Source organism: Eremomyces bilateralis (assembly GCF_010015585.1).
Source record: "Eremomyces bilateralis CBS 781.70 unplaced genomic scaffold P152scaffold_2, whole genome shotgun sequence".
Taxonomy (NCBI): Eukaryota; Fungi; Ascomycota; class Dothideomycetes; order Eremomycetales; family Eremomycetaceae; genus Eremomyces; species Eremomyces bilateralis.
The window spans coordinates 1,009,416-1,031,978 of record NW_022985068.1 but is presented as its reverse complement, the minus strand read 5'-3'; the positions used below and the strand labels follow the sequence as shown (position 1 = coordinate 1,031,978).

The 22,563-nt window shown below is 52.4% G+C and overlaps 9 protein-coding genes across 9 annotated transcripts; 3 read left to right on the top strand and 6 right to left on the bottom strand.

Annotated features, from left to right (window-relative positions):
* Window positions 1-514: 514 nt before the first annotated feature.
* On the bottom strand, window positions 515-2,394 carry P152DRAFT_492508 (uncharacterized protein; the record flags this gene model as incomplete). The annotated part of the gene is made up of 2 exons (XM_033682184.1): window positions 515-1,076; window positions 1,128-2,394. The coding sequence occupies 2 exons, from the start codon at window positions 2,392-2,394 to the stop codon at window positions 943-945; spliced, it is 1,401 nt and encodes a 466-aa protein (XP_033537996.1). The 3' UTR covers window positions 515-942.
* An 814-nt stretch (window positions 2,395-3,208) lies between these two features.
* Window positions 3,209-4,355, top strand: P152DRAFT_454629 (uncharacterized protein). Its single transcript, XM_033678622.1, has 2 exons — window positions 3,209-3,968; window positions 4,034-4,355. The coding sequence occupies exon 1, from the start codon at window positions 3,299-3,301 to the stop codon at window positions 3,965-3,967; it is 669 nt and encodes a 222-aa protein (XP_033537995.1). The 5' UTR covers window positions 3,209-3,298; the 3' UTR covers window position 3,968; window positions 4,034-4,355.
* On the bottom strand, window positions 4,158-4,969 carry P152DRAFT_446027 (uncharacterized protein; the record flags this gene model as incomplete). The annotated part of the gene is made up of 4 exons (XM_033677893.1): window positions 4,158-4,355; window positions 4,416-4,541; window positions 4,596-4,718; window positions 4,784-4,969. 4 exons carry the CDS (start codon window positions 4,967-4,969, stop codon window positions 4,158-4,160), a joined length of 633 nt encoding a protein of 210 aa, XP_033537994.1.
* A 968-nt stretch (window positions 4,970-5,937) lies between these two features.
* P152DRAFT_120686 (uncharacterized protein) lies at window positions 5,938-8,257 on the bottom strand. Its single transcript, XM_033673702.1, has 3 exons — window positions 8,057-8,257; window positions 7,606-7,994; window positions 5,938-7,553 (listed from the first exon to the last, which is right to left on the bottom strand). Exons 1-3 carry the CDS (start codon window positions 8,111-8,113, stop codon window positions 6,188-6,190), a joined length of 1,812 nt encoding a protein of 603 aa, XP_033537993.1. The 5' UTR covers window positions 8,114-8,257; the 3' UTR covers window positions 5,938-6,187.
* A 187-nt stretch (window positions 8,258-8,444) lies between these two features.
* Window positions 8,445-12,229, top strand: P152DRAFT_478914 (GTPase-activating protein GYP5; the record flags this gene model as incomplete). The annotated part of the gene is made up of 2 exons (XM_033681685.1): window positions 8,445-10,822; window positions 10,878-12,229. Exons 1-2 carry the CDS (start codon window positions 8,827-8,829, stop codon window positions 12,227-12,229), a joined length of 3,348 nt encoding a protein of 1,115 aa, XP_033537992.1. The 5' UTR covers window positions 8,445-8,826.
* Window positions 12,230-12,892: 663 nt separating this feature from the next.
* Window positions 12,893-13,709, bottom strand: P152DRAFT_492492 (uncharacterized protein). The gene is made up of 2 exons (XM_033682183.1): window positions 13,374-13,709; window positions 12,893-13,321 (listed from the first exon to the last, which is right to left on the bottom strand). Exons 1-2 carry the CDS (start codon window positions 13,624-13,626, stop codon window positions 13,050-13,052), a joined length of 525 nt encoding a protein of 174 aa, XP_033537991.1. The 5' UTR covers window positions 13,627-13,709; the 3' UTR covers window positions 12,893-13,049.
* A 2,673-nt stretch (window positions 13,710-16,382) lies between these two features.
* Window positions 16,383-17,915, bottom strand: P152DRAFT_511146 (uncharacterized protein; the record flags this gene model as incomplete). The annotated part of the gene is made up of 4 exons (XM_033682702.1): window positions 16,383-17,534; window positions 17,582-17,664; window positions 17,699-17,737; window positions 17,831-17,915. 4 exons carry the CDS (start codon window positions 17,913-17,915, stop codon window positions 16,500-16,502), a joined length of 1,242 nt encoding a protein of 413 aa, XP_033537990.1. The 3' UTR covers window positions 16,383-16,499.
* Window positions 17,916-18,930: 1,015 nt separating this feature from the next.
* P152DRAFT_492488 (uncharacterized protein) lies at window positions 18,931-20,636 on the top strand (the record flags this gene model as incomplete). The annotated part of the gene is made up of 3 exons (XM_033682182.1): window positions 18,931-18,988; window positions 19,061-19,914; window positions 19,971-20,636. The coding sequence occupies 3 exons, from the start codon at window positions 18,931-18,933 to the stop codon at window positions 20,373-20,375; spliced, it is 1,317 nt and encodes a 438-aa protein (XP_033537989.1). The 3' UTR covers window positions 20,376-20,636.
* On the bottom strand, window positions 20,543-22,461 carry P152DRAFT_478911 (pisatin demethylase; the record flags this gene model as incomplete). Its single annotated transcript, XM_033681684.1, has 8 exons — window positions 20,543-20,683; window positions 20,732-20,767; window positions 20,823-21,234; window positions 21,290-21,688; window positions 21,739-21,937; window positions 22,006-22,024; window positions 22,094-22,176; window positions 22,227-22,461. 8 exons carry the CDS (start codon window positions 22,459-22,461, stop codon window positions 20,543-20,545), a joined length of 1,524 nt encoding a protein of 507 aa, XP_033537988.1.
* Window positions 22,462-22,563: the final 102 nt, after the last annotated feature.

Genomic DNA, 22,563 nt, shown 5'->3' with positions numbered 1-22,563 from the left:
ATTGCACGGGATGTGACTGCGAATGTGTCAATTTCCAACGGGCTTAAAACGTTGAATGATCGCTTCCACATCAACGATTAGGAATTGAGAATAATGACAGGAAAGTCTTGAGTTTGATTCTCACGAAATTGATATTGGAGGTATGTATTGGGATTTATATCAATCCAAGCTCTCAATCCTCCAACAGCCTCGCATGTGCGTATTCATAAATGTGGAGAGGACCAGCAAGCTGCACGCCCAACGAAGTACAAGTCTGTAGACCGGCCTCGACCGCCATCTTACTAGATTTCTTAGATGGTTAATTGTTAATGCCATGGTAACTTGATCGGGCAGTTAGACATTTAAATGTCCATATTAGCGGCAGAACGCCATCTTTTCGCCCTTGAGTTTCACCCTTAAGGTGGGGATTTTTCCAGATACAAAATCTCCCACCCGCTCCCTCACGTCCGTCAATCCCATCCAAGGGTGCCTATTCCGATCCAATGCCTTTGTGGTAGTCTGTCCCCGTCCAGAAACTCAATGAAATAGTCCATTTATATTCCCAAGGATATGAAAGGAATTGCCGGTGTCAAATCCGGTGGCAGTGGAGTGATTTCAGTGGCGGCCTCCATCCTTGCCGCAGCCATGCATGCGCTTTCCTGCAGTGAGATAGTGCCTTAGACGTGAATATGCCTCCTTAGACCCGAAATTCATCGATGTAGTAATTAGTTCGCCTGTCTTAAGTGGCTGAAGAAGGTCGACATACTGGTTAGTAAGACATCGAGAGTGAATGAGAGCGTCATGAACCAGTGCAGGCTTAATGGTACAATGGCGGCTCAAGCAGTAAGGTCTATATCTTTAATGGACTACGGAAAGTAGACCAGGCTCAAGGGATAGACAAAAGCAACATTAAAAACGGCTCATAGAAATATTGAAAATGGATTGGACTAGTCAAAAGGATCGCTATCTGCTTGTAGCATGCGACTTCCGGTCGTCGATGGCGGGTTTCTCATCATTCGAGACTTCGGCCCTCTCGACATCTTTGGGTTTCGGATCAAGTTTCGGCGCCAGCCCCTCAACTTTCTTCACGCATTTGCCTATTCACCATCAGCCATTGTCTCGAACATCAAGATACATTGCTCGCTTACCCTCATGAAATATCATCAACCCCCCCGCAGCGGCCGCGATGCACGCCAACGCCACGAAGAATCCTGTCGACCACGACGGCCGATCGTACCGGTTCAATCCCCACATGAACCCTGCGAGGCACGCTTGCAGGAACGTGTTCGCGACATTCATCAAGACCACGAAGTCCATCTTCCACGGACGGGTCGGCGTGGCACGTACGCCGGTGAGCGGATCATCCGGCTGTTTGGACGGAGGGATCGGCAATGCCTCGTTCAGATCGTCCGGCGTGTCGACTCCCTGTTCTGACTTGGTCGGCGCAGCCGACGCAGTCAACGGCCGCTTTTCGCTGCCGGCCAATCGATACCAACCGCGATGAATGCCCGCCAGCCGGCGGATGCCGCCCATGCGCTTCTCGCGCGCTCCACCACGGATCCCCAGCCGCCACACGGCCCACCAGTAGAGATCGCGGAAGCGCCACGGGATCAGGCCGAAGCCGGTGACGCAAAATAGACCGTTCAGGATCTGCGAGTCGATTTCGATCCAGATGCGGCGGGGGGAGTTGATGTCGTTGCAGGAGGGGTGGCACATGGCGGGGGCGGCGTTGCAGAGGAGGAGGAAGAGCATGCCGCCCCAGGCGACGATGTTGAGGCCGTAGAGGGTGATGAGGAAGCCGAAGGGGGTGATGAACCAGTGGAGGAAGGCTTTTAGGGCGATGGCGGTGCTGGTCGTCCAGGGGACGTGGGGAGGGGGGACGTAGCCGTATGTGACTCGTCGAGGGAGGCCGGGAGGGGGTTCGGTGGAGGTGGTGGTGGATTTGGTAATGGACTGAACGCCAAAGTCTTTGTTCTTCCCCTCTTGTGGCTCGAATTGTGCGTGCTCGGGATGATTGTGTGCGGGTTTCTCTGGGTTGGCCACATGCGACTCCTCCTTCACAACGGGGAACGGCTCCGACTCAAGTCCTCCCGTCGCCTTTCTTGACGGCGGCCCCAGTACTCCACCGCTTCCACTACCTCTCCTCCTCGGTGAGCGATCCTGTCCCTCCCCGGTCCATCCATTCAACCCAAAACCTCCCGTGCGGATATCCGCCAACGTCGGGGCCTTCGATACGACGGCGCCGCTCGCCGACATGAATCCGAGCGGCACGTCGGCGTCCAGCAGTTTCTGCGATGCGGATCGTAATCGGGTGCCCGCTGTAGCAATAGATGTCCTGGATGTGGATGATGATGCGGTGGTGGTGCGTCCAGGGGCTGGGAAATGAGGCCGCGAGGGCGAGGGAGCGGAAGGCATGGTCGGCGGTAGGGGGTGCGATGTCTGGGGAAGAGCATCTTGCGGCGGAGAACGGGAGGAAGAGGATTGCGAAGCGTCGTTGGACGTCATCTCCGCTATAACGGACTTGTCGATGCTCCTAGCCTCCGTATGAATGTTCAGTGAACACTGTGGTTGTCTTTGAGATGGAAGGGCATGCTTCCCAGGCGGTCTGGCGAGACGGCTTAATTTTGATCGTAGACGAGGTCCTCAACGTGCCCTTAATTCTCCAATCGGCTAGAAAGCGATTCCAAGTTTGCGGCAGTGGCAATTGACGTAGGTAGTAGCACAATGATTGTTCAGTTGAACGCGAATGCGATCACCCCAGCAATGGTCTTGAGACCCTTGTTGACGACTGTATAAACCGGTTTTGGATGCTAGGCCCTATGAGATATCCAAAACCCGATTGTAAGGAGAAGAAGCAGAGATGAGGAGTGGAAGATGGCACTGCCGACTGCACTACATATAAATCAAGCAATATTAATACATTTCGTTGAACACGAATCCTGCCGATCCTATCTGGGCCTGTCTCTAGGAAGTTCAGTTGGGGGCGGAAAGATGACGAACTGCTCAACATTCCCCCAAATCGCGACCATGGTCAAATATTACGGCCGTTACTGGTAATTATCGAATAAAATTCTTCCCTATTTGGTTAGCCTTGCAACCATTAGTGCGCTAATATTACACTATTCCATAAAGAGCTAGCTGCAGATTCGCCGGCTCACTACTCCAGACTTCCAATTTCAGCCAATCATCGCCCGCGTTGAATCCCATCTGGAAATTTCCCAGCGGAAGCCCGTGAATTTTGTGCTTATGACTGCACGATCAACCTCTCGATCTGTTCCGCAATGAACCTCCGTGGACGCCTAAAGACCTAGATTCCAACATGTCAAAACCCACCTCCCCGCCCGCCGCGAGCCCTCTGCAAACCTTCATCTCATCCTACCGCCTCGCCGACCGATCTCCTGCCCCCGATCCATACCTCCACCTCGCGCTCCAAGTGGCCCATAACCTCCGCTACCAGCACCAATGGGAGCAGATCACCATCCACCACACCTCCCCGACCACTCCCTTTGCGCCGCTCCCGCGTCCGCTGATCTCAGGGCTGCCGCCGCGGCGGATCTATGTGCATCCCGACGAGCAGATCGAACAGGTGAAGCTGGGGGATCAGCGGCGGGAGGCGAGGAAAAACGGCGGTGGAGATGCTGCGGATGAGGATGAGGATGATGAGGAGCCGGAGCCGGAGCGCGAGTGGATCTTGCCGACACATTTGAGGGAGCGGTGGAGCTTGAAGCAGATGGCGGCGGTGTTCGATGAGGTATCGCATGAGCCGCCAGAGGTAGACGATCCGCAGGCAGGGACGGAACTGTTCCCTCAAGAGGGGCAGCCGGCGAACGCTGGCAGTGGTTCGGCTCGAGAAACGAGCAGTGGCGAACCTGTCCTGAAGAACAAATGGAGGACGACGAAACGCGTGCTGCTGGCGACGGTGGACGACGACAGCACTATCGTGTTCTACATCACGCACGACGGGATCGTCAAGCCGCGGCAGAACTGAGGTGAGCCAAATTTTATGGACATTATATCCTCCTCCGAAATGGTGACCCAACTAATAATTACATAGAAGCAAAGCACAACGAAATGGGCGTGTCTATATTCTCGAACCGTATAGATCAACGCCGATTCCTCCGAATATATGGCCAAGAAATTACAGGGACCGATCCTGTTTGGGATTACAGCGTCGGACATTACGCCCCCAGCCTATGTCGTCGGCGCTCCGGAAGCGCTGAGGTATTCGAGTATGGGGTGGGTGTCCTCGCGGTCGCAAGATGGTACGAATGGACGGCGCGGCGAAGGTGCGTGTCGACCTGGGACTTCTGGTTGGCGCTCTGGTAGGCGTAGCTGCTGTTCGACGGGAAGATGCCGATCATGTTGAACAAGTATGCCTGGGAAATTGTCAGCTTTGAGGGATGGCAGCGACTTAGGTTTCCAATCAGGATACTTACATCGACGACGCCGCTGAGTTCACGCACGGCGGCGGGGATACGGAACTCGTTCTGCTTGTCGAGTTGGATGAATGTGGGGGCGCTGTCGGCGACGCCGTCCATGAGCTCGAAGACGCCTTGGACGAACTGAATAGGGTCAGAACGAATGGATCCGATGGTTTCTCAAGCACTACGACTCACGTTGGAGTATGCCTCGTAAACGAGTTGTACGTCGAGGGGATCGGTGACGACAGCGGTGCCGGTCAGCAGGGAGATGTTCGACAGGACGCTGTCGAAGATGTCGTCGAATTCGTCGAAGACGTCCTAGTTCGAGACAATTCGAGTTAGCGGGACCAATCCATACACTCAAGACGTCCGGATGTCCGTACACTCATGGCACCTCCATTCTGCGACTCGTTGATTGTAGCGATAAGGTCCTTTAAGTCGAACGCCATGCGCGCGAGGGAGTTTCCGGAGTTCTGCATGTCGAGGGGTTGCATGGTCGCAAAAGCGAAGGGTCCCAAGACCGTGACAGTCAACGCTATGAACGGGGCGAAAACGGTGGAGAATCGCATCTTGGGTATAGATATTCACAAGTAAATATGAATTGATATAAAAATAATAATGGACGTCGCGATACGCGGTTTTCCAGCAGAGCGGGTTGCCTGTAGCGTGGTTCCTCGGATATAACTAAAGATCGTGCAAGGCTCGAAGCCGGTGGAACTTCAAAAAATTGAAGAAAACGAGTGACAAGTCGAACGAGTTCGACGATTCTAAGTGATTGTGTTGGTAATGACCGACAAACCGCAGGGCGGGGGATGCAGACAAAGATTGGTGAGGCTGGTCGACGACAAGGTGAAGAGAGACGAGAGGCCCAGAGTTCATATCGAGATGGAGGGACATTGGATCGTGACCTGGATCGTGGTGTGGAGCAGTGGTGCCGATTGGTAGCGGGTGGCTAGTTCCTGGCTCGGGGGACGGAAATTATCCGACATGGGAGCCCTACCGAGGTGGCCCAGTCGCATCGAATTCCACGAAGGGGCTTGTCTCGACCTCGTTGCACTCGCTTAGAGGAATGCAATTTATGCAGCGGGAGACCGTCAAACCCCCAGTTCCCCGCGATGTGTCAGCCATCGACCCTTGCCGCCGAAGCCAATTTCCGTCTAGCCATGGCCAAAAAAAGGTTGCAATTCATGGGGTTGGGGCCTGGGCCGTTGGGATTAGGGAGTTGGGAGGCTATGAAACACGTGGATACGCAGGTACGTCGGATGACGGGCCTGTCAAATGCCAATAGACTGTCATGCACTGATGCTTATGAATGTTAATTTATTGCTTCACTTGAATCGGGCGATGGGGGTATCCAGTAGGAACGATGGCAGCGTCCTAGCTTCGTCCTTTATTTAGAGCTTTCCAATGCCCGATGTAGAAGGAAACCGAGACATCGTAGGCAAGCAAAAAGCGCTAAAACCGGAGGTCGTCTTGATATTGTCGCTGCTGGGCTTGTTGACGATGGCGGCGCCTTAACCACCGACAGGCCCTGCACAACGATGAAGTCCTCAAGCGTAGCCCTTTTTGGATGGGTATTCCTGGTTGGCGGCTGCCGAATTCCTAACTTCCTATCATCCGTAGTCTGGTTGTAAGGAAAAGCGAGCTGGCCACCCTAGAGTAGGACAAGCCTCCGTTATTCGTTATGGTGTATTGGCTCTCTGGACCCAATCCGCGCTGGTCGCCACTGCGCTTGGATCAATGCTCGCCTTGGGGTCTCGGGTAGCTCTAATGTGTTCGATATGATCTCACCTAGTCCGAGACAGCTGGGCGGAAGGGGGGCCAGGGGGCGAGAGGGCGCGGGGCGCGGGGGGATGGCGGCCGAAGGGGCTTCTACTCTGGGTTGAGCTAGCTAGTCGTTCCCGATCGAACAAAGTAGTAGCGCCCTCATTGGTGTCACGAGGTTCGTCTCTCGAGGGCAACAGGGCTGATGGACTCGACGTTTCTCCTTCAAGGGGGACGCGCTGAGGGGATAATCCTCCGGAACTTTGAATATCTCCTAATAACGGTCCTTTCGGGTTCTCGGGCGGAGGGAGAGACTTAACCTGCAAGTCTACGTTTTCCGTCAAGTAATTGCGAGCGTCGAGTCGAGCCGGGCTGTCATCCGCATAAGCCGGGGCCGGGTAGAGCTCACGACAGGCTTCCGCTTCGATGTGGTTTCCTTGTGCTTCATAAATACGGCCCAGCAGTTCGGTAGTCTGGCGAAACGACTCGCTGTTTTTCCCAAGAAGCTTCTTTTTACCCCCCAGCGCTCTCTTGCAGAGCTTCATTGCTTTTCCGAGCCCCTCATCACCTCCATCGTTCATTCGTTGCAATGCGATGGCATGAAGGAGGTGGAAAGGCGCGATATCAATGCGACTTTTCCCCGTCGTCAACGGGAATGCGATGGCCTCCGCCTCATCCCATCGCCACTGCATACAGCATGCGAACGCAATCTTCAAATCGATCGAGGCGATGGCTGCCGGCGATTCTTGGTCGTTTTTATATCGAGCAGCGAGCTTTCTTAGGAACAGCTCTGCTTTCGAGTAATCTTCCCGACGAAAATTGCTCAATGCGAGTTCTTCGAATTTCTTGGCCAGTTCCGCTTCCACATCTAATTCTGAGTCCTCGGATTCATTTGCGGGATGCTCATCCGGCAGGATAGTAGAAGGGGCTGTTGGGACATTGGTCGACACATTTGTAGATGGCGTCGTCGCCCTCATGGTTTTCGACAGGGTATAGTTTATCGACGAGTTGGCAGACGGCGACGTCACCCTCGATGTCTCCGATACTGTTTCCACGGGAGACTCTTCTTCAATAGGAGGAGGGATCCATTCTTCGATACTGCGGTATTGGTCAGGATGGAGAGGTTCTCCGGAAACGCTTCCTCCCCAAACAGTTGATCCACCTGCTACTGTGCTAGCACTTGAGTGAAAGGTTTCTGCTGCCCTTGCGAGGCGTCGTAAAGTATCTGTAACTTTTCTGTTGAATTGGATCTCTTGGCCGGATGCATCAGGAACCTGCAGAGCATTCATGGTCCCGATTTCGGACTCGAGCCGTCCAAGTTGGTCCTTGAGACCGTCAAGGCCACGAATAACCATGTCTTGGGAAGATTGTCCATATATGAGTAGGCACCTTGGGAGTCCAAGTTAGTACATGAATGCAGATGATCGGAGACATTACGAACACATTTATCATTTGTAGGGAGCTTTGCATGGCGCCGTTGTAGGTTTGGATCTGCTGACGAAAGACCATAACATCCTTTGCCTTCAGATTGAATCGGATAGACCTTGTGACCTTCAGGCGCCCGAAAAAGCTATCCTTTTGTTGGATATCATTCACGTTCTTCTCGAGTCTCCCCAAAGTCCTCCCACAGTCATCAAGTGAGGCCTTGACACTAGACCAGAGCGACCCATCTGGATCAGCTTGGGCTATCGCTGTTAGCGGACTTTGTTTCCAACTCTTGCATATTGCGCCCAGTACTCGCGACAGTCCGAGGACTTCGTCGTTTAGCGCAACTAGGTTGTCATCTACATGTCGAGTGTCGTCGATGAATGTATAAAGGGCGGCAGAGATCTGCACATCCGGTCAATTCAAACGATATACATACAACGGGAAATGCCAATGCGGTCGCCTACCTTTACACAGGCAGTGACGAGCCCGGTTGCGCCCGCGGCTATTGATAATGGATCCATACCAGTAACGTGCTCTCAATCATCCATGGAAACATACCGTGGAAAACAGAGAAGGGAGACTTCAAAATCTACTACGAAGGACAGCCCCGTCGAAGACGTCGGAGGTTCATACCTCGTCTGTTGCACCATCGCTAAAAGACTAGTCCAGCAACGCAGCAACCGCTGAGCCTCCTCCGGCGGCTGTGAAGGTGATCATGCAGCCAGGGATGGCCCCCAATCGGATGGAGGACTGTGAGGTTTGGTATGGTCGTGGATAGAGCATGCACTGCACAGCTTCAGGAAGGAGACCTACCTGCAATGCATACATTGAATGATGAGATCCGCTTGAACACCATGGGCTACAATACCCGTGGACATAACTTGGGTGTTCTCATAACTGGAGGTTGGAAGTGTTAACGCCAGGGAGGATGAAGCGCCGTAAGATGGTACATTATTACTCCGTACCATGTGTGGCTGCAGAAAGCCTTAAAGCGCGGGGAGGCGGGAGATTTAACCGTTTAAGCTTCTAGCAGCTTGGAGCTTGCTGAGCGTCACGTACCGTTAAAACGTTTCCCACCTCTTCTCCATTGTTTCCGATGTCCAACGTCACATAGCCGCACTCACAATTACCCTTTTTCCATGTATCAACCACCTTTTGAAGAGCCCGCCAGCTAGTCGTTAAGTACAGCATATAACATGTTCCGGACCTCGCGTCTTGGACTCGACCTTCCACCATGTTCAACAACTTCACCTCCCTCGTCCAGAAGGCCCAGACCTTGATCGATACCGCCGGTCTTACTGCCTCCCCGTCCAAGTCACCCTCGAAATCCACCTTGTTCCAGCATCAATTCCGCCTGCCGGACAGCGAATCCCCTTTGTATGAGATCACATCGGAGCTCACGCTGCCGTTACCCCGAAGCGGCCGACAACCACAAGACGCCAACGACGTTAGCAGTCAGCTGAGAGGGAACCATTATGTCGGACGGTTGCACCTCAGCGAACACTATATCTGTTTTTCGACGCAAGGGTCCAGCTTCCTGAGCACGGCAACCACCAGTTCTTCGAGTAGTTTTACAGGTCAGACGCACGGCACGGGACCTTCTGGGAATGGATTCACGTTGCCCCTGTGTGCCGTTCGAAGGGTCGAGCGATTGAATAGCCAGAGCTTCCAGTTCTCCCTCGCCATCACCACATCAAACGGCTACCGGGACGTGGATAAAAAGCAATCGACGAATCCGAACCCACAGAGATTGATCGTGCAGCTTGCCGGCAGCCGACAGCAATGCGAACGATTCTGCGATGGGTTGAAGAAAGGGCTCCGGGCAGCATACAAGGATACTCAGAACCTGAATAAGGTGGTGGGAGAATTGTACTCGGAGTATCATTTAGCGGATACAGCCACGTCTGACAAGGAGGGGTCTACCACAACACAGCGGGATCCCCCGGACACCGGCCTCGGTGCGATATATCGCTATCCTGGCGATGCACGGAAGCTGAGGGACAAAGCGAAGATGCGTCTTTGGAAGGAGTACATGCGTGAAAATGGGCGGAATGCCACCATAGTCCGCCAACCGACATTTCATAAGCTGATTCGCGTGGGATTGCCGAACCGACTTCGAGGCGAGATCTGGGAACTCACGTCCGGCTCTCTGTTTCTTCGATTCCAGAATCCGGATCTATATGCGGAGATGCTCAAGGAGCACGAGGGGAAACAGTCCCTTGCAATCGATGAGATTGAGAAAGACCTGAACAGGAGTTTGCCGGAGTACCCGGGATTCCAGAGCGAGGAAGGAATTGGCCGATTGCGCCGTGTTCTCGTTGCGTACAGCTGGTTGAACCCGGAAGTTGGCTATTGCCAGGCAATGAACATCGTCGTGGCGGCACTTCTGATATACATGTCCGAAGCACAGGCATTTTTCGTTTTGTCCGTGCTCTGCGATCGAATGCTCCCGGGATACTATTCGATGACCATGTATGGCACCCTTCTCGATCAGAAAGTCTTCGAATCACTGGTCGAGGGGACGATGCCCATCCTGTGGGATCATTTGGTGAAGTCTGACGTGCAGCTTTCGGTGGTTTCCCTACCCTGGTTTTTGTCACTGTATATCAACTCCATGCCTCTCATTTTTGCATACCGTGTCCTCGACGTATTCTTCCTGGAAGGGCCGAAAGTCTTGTTTCAGATTGGATTGGCCATTCTCCGCATAAACGGCGAAGAGCTGCTCGACGCGGCCGACGACGGAACGTTCATATCCGTTCTCAAGACGTACTTCTCACGCCTTGACGAGTCGGCGCATCCGAAATCAGAGAACCCGAAATTACGAGCGGTTACGCGGTTTCAGGAGTTAATGGTGGTGGCGTTCAAAGAATTCTCCGGCATCACACAGGGAACCATATCCGAACAGCGAGCGAAACATAAAGACGCGGTCCTAGAAAACATCGAGAACTTCGCAAAGCGGACGTCAATACGGAACCTTGGGCCGGATAGTAAGCGACTAAGTCTAAACGATCTCGGATTCCTCTACGACCGTTTCTATGGTGTCCTCTATGAACGCCAGCAGCGAACGCAAATGATCCAGCAAGAGATGGATAGGAAAAAGAAGAGTGGCCGAATAAAAGCAACAGAAGTTGTGTCAGGTGTATCTGGCGACGAGCCGGAGATGGGTAGGGTTGCTCTTGGTCCAAGTCCGACACAAATGGACTACGCTGCTTTCAGAGAGTTCCTTGCTGGTGAGTCTATCTCCGCGATCTTCCTAGCGGCCTTCAGCTGCTAATTTGGTGCCAGGTATTGCAAAATGGGCAGTCACCGACTCGCCTTCGTCACCCTCGTCCCATGTCGATGGTGAAAAGGCATCATATTTCGGGAATAGTATGAGATCTCGGAGCCTTACCATTTCTCCGTGGGGCGCCGGCCCCGAGCCAGCCGATCACGATTTCATGAAGCGGCTTTTCCGGAAATGGGATGTCGATTCGGTCGACACGCTCACCCTGCAAAATGTTGTCACCGGTCTCGCCCATATGAAAGGCACGAAAGACATCATGGCCAACATCAGCTATTTCTTCGATTTGTACGACGATGATGGAGATGGGAAGATAGACCGCGAAGGCATCCTTAGCATGTCTGAAGCATTGCTGTTCCTGTCAAGAAGAGGGTTTGAGACTCCATTCCCCGCAGCGAGTCCGCAATCGGACGCAAGGATGGGAAGCAGCATAGAAGCGGACGAACTTCGCATTGAGAATCGGGATGAACAATTCCTGTCGAGTGTCTCCGCCTTTATCAGACGCTGCTTCGAATATGCAGACGCCGACCATCCTTCCAAGCAAATCGATGACTCTACGTCGGCACTGAGCAACTTCGGCATTGGTGAAGACGAAGAGGAAGAGGAAGACGAAGACGAAGCCCTCATCGAGATTGACGGTACCTCCACCTCAACCCCCAAGCCCGAGCACGCCTCTTCCCCGCCAAACGGCGCGTCCACCTCCGAAACCCCCAGCGACTCGGCCTCCTCCCTCCCCCGCCGCGACCCCGCCGCCGCCAACGCGGCCCTCGACCCCTCCAACCCTCTCTCCATCACCCTCCCCACCTTCCGCATGCTCGTCCTCGCCGACGAAACCCTCGAGCACTTCTTCGACCGCGCTCTCGCCAACTCCTTCCGCCTCTCCGACGCCCCCGCCGCCACCGCCTCTTCCACCCTCACCACCTTCGCCAACCTAGGCCGCTTCACCCCGGGCGTCGGCGCCGGCCCAAGCAGCCCGCTCCCCTCCACCGCCGGCGTCGTTCCGCCTGGAAAGGGCCTGCGTGGCGTGCTGGATAACATCGTCACCGACGGGATGCGCGTGGCGACGGACATTCGGCGGCGAATGGACGAGGCGCAGAAGGAGCTGGATCGAGGGGCTGCGCAGGAGGAGGATGAGGAGGACGAGGCGGAGCCGGACGAGCGGACGCCGGGCGGAGCGTACGGTGGGGATGCGGATCAGCGGAGCGTGCGGGCGGCGGATCGGGATTTACTGGAGGGGGCGGAGACGGAGGATGTGAGTTCGACGATGGGGAAGGAGGGGTTGTTGAATGCGCCGGGGGGGGATGGGAAGGGGAGGACGAGGGCGGGGAGCGAGGAGGTGGGGGAGGTGTTGTTCTGAGGGTGGGTAATGTGGATTTATGAACTGGCGTCCTGCGATGATGGCCATGGTTGGCTTGCTGCGCCAGTCCGCATGCTTGGGAATCTACGGAAATTGCGGATTGGGCATTGAATTGTTGCACGTAGGTCTCAACTCACTTTGGCATATGCAGACACTATGCAGCTAGCGGAAATCAATGGAGCATGTCGTTCGGCTACCATATGCAATGTCTGAATGTTCGATAACGCTGACAGTGTTGGATGCTGTGATAACTTATGCGAGGACCCGCAACCCACAATCTGCAATCCGCGCCGAACATAAACCCCATCGATCGTTAAACTCGCTTGCCAGGCTATTTACATGGACATGAAAAAGATTAAGACCTGTGTCTTCGGTCGTCTATTAGTGCAACTTGAGGTTTCCACGGAGATGGTATTACGCTATGAGCGGGTACTAGTGAAGGAAAGCAGCCATTTCAAAGACTCGCTACGGTTTCAGTGGCTGTATAAGGTCCCCAGGCAACTCATACGTTGGGTTTGAATCTGTCTTGATAGGGACGTGGAGAGGCACACTGGGCGGTGAGGTGCGAGGTGAGTTTTGAGGTCCCTTGTGAGGGCCATCGTGAGGAGAGTAATGACTCGCCAGTTGTGTTGAATCCGGCCCCTTCGAGTCGGACGACAGCTGCTAGACCGGCGTATACGTCTCGTTCAGATGCTCCTTGTTCGCTCCCTTTTGCCTCCGGAAGTACAAGAGTGCGATGCCAGCAATAGTGAGGGTGAGGACGCCGACGCCGGCACCTACGCCGATGCCAATCTTCGCGCCTTCGGATAGGCCGTCCTTGCTAGGTGGCTCGGGATCTTGGGCAGGGAGTTCGGCTAGGGAGGTATGATGGGCGATTGAGTCTGGTTGGGGCGGTTGTTTCGGATTGGGTGAAGGAAGAAGACGGGGCTGGGTTGGTATCTCGGTCGATGTAGAATCCGGCACTGGTGAAGCCAAGGTTTGTCCGGTCATACAGCGTGCCCTTGGCGTTGACGATGCGGAAGACCCAGGGGTCAGTGAGATTTTTCACGGTGGTCTGGACTTCCCATAGGCACCAGGGTTGAACGAGGGCCTCTGTATCAGCATTAATAGAGTCCAAGATACGGATTTGAAAGAGGGCACTCACTTCCTATATTTACGATCTCGGCGATCTTGCGATTCTGGTAATAATATAGGTGGACAGATGGGAATTGCGTCGTCCAAGTGATATTGATCTGCGAACCGATCGAGAAGTTTGATGGCCAGTCGCGAGGGTAGACGAATGATCCGTTGATATTGTCGTAAGGGGTAGTATGGAGGATATAGGGTACTTGTTCCTGCGCACAGCAGGAGGATGTGAATAGAATAAGAGAGGCTATTGAGAACAATAGAGACCGCATCGCGTCGGTTGACAGGAAGGAATTTGTTTCGGATAGCAAGTCAATGAGGAGGAGGAGGAGAAGGAGGAGGAGGAGGAGGAGAAGGAGGAGGAGGATAGAGGCCGTACGAAGTACCAAGACGACTATGAGGAATAAGGAGGCATATTAGATGCCGTGAATTTCACGATCAAGTTAACGGGACTGATTTAACAGTGACGCATGATATTCGCACAAACTGAAGAGGATGGAAGAAGGGACACATTGGATATGAGTCAAAAAACTTTGAGGTCTTTGAAGAAGTTAAGGATGCCGCAGCGGGATATTGGTAGATGATGCTGGGACTCATGAGTCTGTCTCACCGACAACCACAGCCTCAGTTTACCGTTCTTGATCATGCCCAAACTGGCAAATACACGGATGACACTGGCGGCTCCGAATGGAAGGATTGCAATCCTCGTTGTTAGCGGTTACCAGTTACAGTTAATAGTTTGCTCCAACTGGAGCCAATTATAACTGTGGGTTGGTTATGGTATCAGATCGTGAAGCTTAAACCGTTAGTCCAGGAACTAAGCCGATCCGCCAACACCGAGGACTAGTCCCTAGGGTGTTTGCTGAGCGTTGGTGTACAGTTATTTTCAGATTTAGATATTGTCTGTCCACTCGGATGTTCGATTTGTAGGGGGAGAGAAAAGGAACCAACTGATGTGGCATGGCGATGAAGTGATGATGCTTCCAAGTTTCGTTTGCAATATAAACCAGAATTCAGATTGCAGTATGAAGTCTGTTATGATCAATAAACCATCCATGTTTAACACATACCGTCCTTGCAGCACATGCTATGAGCAATCAGATATTCAGATCATCCCCTTCATGGCTTCATCACCTTCATGAGTTTCATCATTCATGGCTTTATCAGCACGAGCCACCGAGTCTCAAGAGCAACAGCGGCTCCCGCTCCGCGAAAATGGATCAGTTCGGCTATCTTCCGTTGATCCATTTAGGCTAGATCGCGGGACCGGGAGAACCTTGACCCCTTGTTGAGTTTTGATATTCAAAGACCGCCTAAGATGGGTGATAATCCGGACTGCATGTTCCAGGCAAATTCATTGTGCAGGTGATTCAGCCATCAGCACTTCGGCGGTTCAGCCATACATCCGATCTCCGAAATGTCCTAGCTTAAGAGTTGGACAGAAGCTAGGATCGGAATTGTCTCTGGTGAAGTCTGCTGGGGAAATGCGGCACTCTGCGACCAAAGCAGCGCAACTATCACTCAGTTCCACCTGGACAGTTCTACATTCGTCCTGAGCTCCTAATTGGGCTCGTAAGGTTGGCAGAGAGCTGGTGGCTGCTGTAGAGCTCGGATGAACCGTCTTTGACTGTAAATGAGTGGCGAGGACGGCCGGACTGGTAATGTTCTTGGCCTCGTGAAATGAGAGGCAGCTTCCCATGGGCCAAGTTTCATTGCATCCTGCACGGGGGTAAAGGTGACATTACCCGAAGCGAACACCCCCGAAGTGCGGGCACCGCTCCAGTTTGGCTCGCATATGGTAACTGCATAGCCACATTTCCGGGGGTGACTCCGAGGCTGCGAATATGGTCTTCCATGTACTCGAGAGCGAAGGAGCCGACGCCTTCGTCCTATAGACCCTTGCCGATGTAAAGACCGACCGAGGCCGAGCCTGACTGGGCCAACACTGTGTTGCTCTTGGTATCGGTATGCTCACGCTTTAGATAATAGGACATCTACCTGGATACGTTCCTGATGTCGGCGGCGGCGAGTGCGCCATCGGCCCACCAGCCCAAATTGTAGGTAGAGTTCATAGACTCGACGGCAACCGTAGTGTTTGCTTCCAAGTGTGGGAGGTTATACCAGTCCGCGCCATAAGAAATGCAAGTATAGATGCGATGAAGAGTATCTGCATCATCCACAGGATGATATAGCGAGAACTCGTAAAATACGGTGTGCTACCAGGACTGAACCTATTCGAAATTGTGGCAGGCAGACCAATTCGAGGGTTGGGTCCTGCTATGTTGCAAGCCACGGGACACGCGTCTCTACCGTGGTAGTCAGGACTGGCGGGTTTTCTGAGCCTTGGCGTTCCTGGCGTCGCAGGGGCGACATCGACAGACAGTAAGAGGCATATGCCCCCTATGGCTGTCCTGATCCAGCGGAGTGTCATTGTATCCAGGCAACACCCTAACAAGGAAAAATATAAGAAAACCTAAAAGAGCGTTGTGAGGAATAAAGGAACAACAATGAATGAAAGTACAGCAGGCGAAAGACGTATTTTATCATTCTTTGGGGCGGATTCGCCACGGCTTTTGCATGATCTCCTTCGCTAGTCGATAGATATCCGATACCTCCATAGGGACGTCTTCCGATTCGCCGCTCGTGATTCTACTTCCAGCCTATGCTTTGACCAACCGTGACTTGATCCGAATCCTAGACCGGGAATTCAAATCACCCGCCTTGGGTGCTGCGTTCTGGCAATCAGCGGGGCGGGCCGAGCCGAGCCGCTGGGCGGAAAGCTTCGCTATCTTGTCTTTGGATAGTTTGGAGGTCTTATTCGTAGGTTAACCGATCTCGTAGCGGACATCTCGGAAACGAGTGCTTTGTAATGCGTCTATGATGTAAACGGTTCCTGTAGTTAGTGGTCGAGAAACGTTGAGTACTACTGTTAACTCTCGATAGCGCGAGCCCATTCCGACAGTCGAATTCAAGCGTTGACACGCGGTTATCACTATAGCAAGCGAGAAGTACGAGTAAATTAGGAGTTCCGGTTGGAAATTGTATCGCAATAATGCAGTTATCGCTATGACAAGAGAGAATTACTAGTAAAGTAGAAATTCAGGTCTGGAAATTGCATCGCATTCCTAATCATACTGTACAAGGATTACGGCACAACAACGAGAGTGTTAACGGTCGTCCATCGTGATGGGGTTCCAGATTGCATCTGGCGAGCATCCATTTGGTCAAACCTCAGAGACTTCAACAGGATCTCTTTCTGGTGGTCACTAAGCGAGACAACCTCTCCTGTCATAGACTCATCTGGGGTTTCACTTGCCAATCTATGGAGAAATGGTGCCAAACCACCGTAACTCGAACCGTATTTGACAGACACCAAAGGATTATATCTGATAGAATCACCGTCTCGAATAAGTAAACAATGACGGTTCGGTAGGTCTCTCTGTTGCTCGCTCGCCTTTCGCAGAAGTTCGTTGAAGTTGGGGTCTTCCAGTCCAGACCCGCACCCAACGAAGAGGATAGTCTTGTCTTGTAAATACGTTCGCAGTAGATCTTGTACTGCTTCTGATTGCTTGACTTTGAAGTAGTCTATTGAGCCCAACACGACCTCCTCGGGGTCGTGGAAACTACCGTGAACATGGAACACGCCATCCAGCTCTCCTCGTCGAAACTTGGCCACATTATTTCTACTAGATCGTCCGATTCTAGGGAGTTCGCAATGCTTTTCTAAGAGGTCATCGTAATTCGTTGTCAAGAGTAGAGCGCGCTTCTTATGGAGTGCCCGGAGCGCGTCAAGTATTGCAGGGTAGCGAACGTCGCCATAGAGATCACCAAAGACGGATTCGAGCCACGTCGGAAGTTGGCTAGACCGGTCCAACTTTTCGCGGAGTATATGGGCGGCAAGAAGTAGATCTTCCGTATCCTCGCTCTCGAGCAGATCTAGTGCGCACTTGACCTGCCTATTTTTCCTATCCACATATTGGTTTGTCACTAGATAGTCCAAACCATGCTTGACAAGCCCATTCCACGTTATCCGCTCAAGTGGATGTCCTGAGGACTGCACTGTTGCGTTTATCGTGATACCGGCTCCGACAATGATGGCTATGCACCCGTTCCTCAGACTTTCTTTGAGACGGTTGATCGTTTGGAGCTGTACCCGATCCTCCTCTGCTGTAGATTGTTCCTGTGTCAGGTTAATGATATGCTTAGATAGACTGGTTTGATGTATACCATTTGGCGTGATCGTATCGAACCACAGGCAGCATATGATTCTAAATCAACATGCTCTCGCGTTGACGGGATGCGACCTTCACCTAGGGTACCATCGCAACGAGGACTGACCCGTACCTGGAGCGTCTTCTGTGAAATGATTGTATATCACTTTGACTGCAATTGACATCATTAGGATCTAGAAAGGCAAATATGAACAAGAGAAAGAGCATTCAAGTGCAGCCTTGCGACGAACTGGTCAGTACATACTACATGCACAGCCGCAAGCCGCAAGCCGCATCCCCCAGCCGGATACACTTCGCGCAAAGCCGTCTCGATTATTGTCCAATAACATCGAGTTTCATCACACCAGAATCATGTAGCTTCCGCTGCTCACAACACCCACTGGAAACTCGATTATTCACTAAAGAAAGCCTCTATAAAAGTTGCCCATATCTATTCAATCGAATCGCGATCAAAGTTGCCTAGAACAATATTCGCCTCGCCCCGATACTTTAATTTCGTATCGAGCATCCTCCAATGCATCCCCTAACCTTTTATGCTGTCTCTGTTACGGCACGGTAGCTGGATGCACACAACATACACATAGCCAAAGATATTCTTGATTGAGATAAAGAGTAAAGGTATCTGTGACAGAGGAATCTTGATGAGGTTCCATCTCGACGCTACTAGGCTTGATTAGGCTTAGGCTCTCAGCCTATGCCAACCATAGGCCATGCCCTTAACAGTCTCCGCACTGGGCCAGCACCACTTAAGAGGACTCCCGTTTCGCTCATGTTATACACGTTCCCTAGCACGACAATAGGATCGTCTAGCTCTTTTTGAATAACCTGAAACCAGTCTATGCATTTGCCAAAGGAGTGAGGATATAGAGGGTAAAAACCCCGCGGCAGGATACCGTTGAGAGTTTATGGGCAGGTCTATGTCGGGGTGCAATGGGTTACTGAAAATAGAGTTGGAATCGGGGTGGCATTTGGTTACGTAGTTATGGATGTTGATAGCTCACCCCCTTTGTGTAGAGTTTAAACCATACCTTACAGCTTAGCGACTCAATAACTTAGTTATCCGTAACTATTACTATCAGTTTTTCCGATCCAGGGTGGACCAGGGGCAGCTGGGACGGAGGTTGGATAAGACCGACGTCAACAGCCATTCGACTACAAACATATTTGTGGTCCTGTGTACAGACGAGAATCTACTCCTTTTGATCCCGAAGCTGCGCTTATGATCGTCTATTTCTTGTGAATATTTCTGGATCTGTCGTTCATACGTTAGTTCTCATTAGTTCTCACGGAGGATCGCCTCGACGGCACCTATTTCCATCATCCCATGTCCATGGCAGGGCCGCTATGCCGTTTATGCTAGGTCGACTCGGTCGCCTCGTCGTTTTTTGTTCCGCCGTCCTGAGTGTGGTCATTCTACGACTCTGCTGGGTAGGGTCGAGCTCCTCCGCGCCATCGACCTCCTTCGTCCGACCAGGCAGTCAGGGTCGCTGTCCTGAGCCGGACTTCGCGAACGATGTTCTCGTCGTCCTTCGAACCGGTGCCACGGAAGCTTTAGAGAAGCTGCCGGTCCACTTCAACACGACCCTCCGCTGCGCCCCGAACTACGTTATCTATTCCGACCTGGAGGAGGACATTCAAGGGTACCATATATACGATGTGCTCGACGAGGTAGAAGATGGGACGAAGAACAATATCGAGGACTTCGAAATTTACAGGCATTTGCATGAGCAAGGACGCCAGGGGTTGGATGAAGAGGCATTGTCGAGAATATCTGCTCCTAATGGTGCTGGGAATACGGACAATCCAGGATGGAGGCTAGACAAGTGGAAATTTCTCCCAATGGTCTCGAAGGCGTTGAATCACGACCCGGACGCCAAATGGTTCGTGTTTCTCGAACCCGATACGTATATAATCTGGTCGAATCTCCTCGAGTACCTCACCCACCTCGATGCCTCCAAACCATACTATCTGGGACGGCACATGTACATTGGAGATACCATATTCGGCTACGGAGGTGCAGGATTCGCGATCTCGAACCCGGCTATGCGCATGGTCACACAACATTGGACGGACCATATGATAGAGTACAACGATCTAATTGAGGTCCATTGGGCCGGCGATTGCGTGCTGGGGAAAACTTTAATGGACGCCGGCGTCCCATTAACATATGCTTGGCCTCATTTTCAGGACATGCGGCCGTCTACCTTCGATCACGCGACCTGGAAAACGCACAGAGTTGCTTGGTGCTTTCCGGCCGTAACATATCATCACGTCCCAGCGGAGGAAGCCTTAACCTTTGCAGCTTTTGAGAACAATTGGTTCCGTGAGGTACGGGACGCCTTTCTTCAATTTCTCTAGGTATACGTAGACTAACGGGGCTAAAGCACAACGGCCCTATCCGGCATCGCGATGTCTTCCGTCATTACATCCTACCCCAGCTACGTAACGAGAAAGAGAACTGGGACAATCTCGCGAACGATGTCGTGTACGTTGGGGATACCAAGATACCCAACGGAAAGGATCCTCGAAAGATGAAAGGCCAAATTGAGCGTGATGCCCCGAAGTCCTTCGAGTCATGCCGCGCTCTCTGCCAAAGTCAAAAGAGCTGCCTCCAGTTTAAATACACTGACGGCAAGTGTTTCGTTTCAAAATACGCCCTCCTTGGCCAGAAAACCGCCGCCGAATCTGGAGAGCTTGAGGTGAAGTCCGGGTGGATGTTCGAGAGGGCAAAGACCTGGGCCGACAAGATGGATCGAACGTGTGGGCATAAGCTTTGGTTTGCGCCCTGAGCGATATTGAAGACATTCCCCGTTGCCCATTGGGTTCTAAGTACGGATTCGAATGTGCAGTTGTCATTTTGTATTAGTATTTGACCGCCTTTATACCCGCTAGAACAGACAAGTTCGAGATTTGAGTCATCCCACGGACTCTGGGAAAAGAGGCACCGCAAGAGCCATCAGTACCGCTTCGATACTCGCACTTCCAGCTTATCGGTCTTGTACAGCGTGTAGCTCCATCCCCCCTGTGGATCGTCCAATTCCAACCGGAAGTCTCGAAGGAGTTGCGGAATGAACTTGTACAGCTGGCAAAGAGCGATCTTTTGGTGTCAGTAATGGATGTGGATACGAGGATATACAATACATACATTGCGCCCGATGCAGATTCTTGGGCCGTAGCCGAACTTGGACGGGTTAACACAGTCGGTTTCTATACCCGTTGAGCTATCAGCCACTTACCAACAACGAATGGCGCTCCATCTCGGCCGCCTTGGGTCCCAACCATCGGTCTGGATTGTACCGGTCGGCGTCATCTCCGAAAACTTTCCTGTCTCTATGGACGACATAGGGGTTGCAGCCAATCTCGGTTCCTTCTGGGATGAACTGCCCTGCGACCATGCACCCTTGCTTTGGCACTCGGCGCGGGAATGTAATGGAACCACTGGGATGGAGTCTCGTGGCCTCCTTGATACAGGCACGGAGGTATTGTAGTGCGTATCCCTCTTCGTACCTGATGCAAGGACGGCTCAGGAGCCCTTGACCGTCTGCGCTGTCGATTTCGTCGATGACTCGGGAGTAACAAGCCGGATGCTTCAGCAAATGATAAACCGTGGCGGCGAGAGCAATGCTCGTGGTGTCGCTCCCTGCGAAGCTTGGATGGTGGTCAGCAAATCTCTTATTCTTCAAGCTGCATTCGTCAAGCTTACAGCGCAGTCCAGACTTCTTGTTTGATCTCGGCCAATCCAAAGTCCAGCTCGGCCCCTTTTTCCGCGTAGATTCCAAACCATCGCGTTAAGAAATCTCGACGTTCTGGTCCAATTGGCTTTGCCTGGGCATCGTGGCAGAGTCCTCGGATCGCTCGATCTACCCGTGTTTCGAGGGCACCGATCGGCTTTGGGATCGCTACAAGGCGGGCTGCAATTCGGGGAATCATCAAGACATACACCGTCACCAACGGATGTAGGTACCATGGAAAGTTGACCATCGTCATTGCAATATGTATGGCCGTTTCGATGGCTTGCATGATGTGGCCCTGATCACCGCCGCGCTCCAAGAAGCCGAAGCTTTGCGAGAAGATGAGTTGGCCGATGACGTCGAAGGTGAACCTGAAACAAATGAGCTATTTTTCAGGGGCGTTATGCTTATGGGAGCTCACAGATGTGACCAGAGTTTAAGATTCACCACGGTTCCCGTCCCAGCGAATTGCGAAAATCTTTCCTGGAACTGCTGCAGACAGAGATCGACCGAGGACTCCAGGGACAACACCTTGGACATGGAATACGTATCGCCAACAATTCGTCGGCGTTGAGCGGCCTGCTTGATGTCTGTGTTCTCCATGTGTCCTGGACGCCGCGCTGAGGACGGTTGAGGTCAGCATTAAAAGGAATAATTGGGCGGCGTTGATGTCCGGAAATGTACGTACCGAACGGGGCTTTGAAAAGCTTGAATTGATCAGTCTATGTACCGTGATTGGCAATCCGTTCATAAGCAGGTTAACCTCCATTTCCTACCTTGGGAAACGTCTTGTAGATGATCTTGATAGCTGATGCTTCAGAGACAGAGAGCTCGTTCGGCGCGATCCGCACAATTGGTCCTACGATGTCACATTAGCCCTTGGCTCAATATGGTAGGAATCAAACAGACCATATTTCTTATGCAATGCCATCAGTCTCTTCTCCCCCTCTCCGCTCACCAGAGACGCTACTTTCCAGAGCGTGGTAGTAGACGCCAAGAATGGCCCAGGGAACGGAGCACACGGGCTGAAATAGCGAGTATACACCACATGCAGCACACCAAAAAATGTCACGCAGATGAAAAGGGCTGTTACCAGGTCTCGAACACTCGGAAGGACTGTCTCTAGCTTGTACATATACTCCATGGTGTTAGTAGTGATTCCAGCTAACGAACTTTTGCTCTAGTGAACTTTTAAAGGATCAAAGCAAGATATGTCTTAAGGATGAAAAAGTAGGAATTTTCTGGA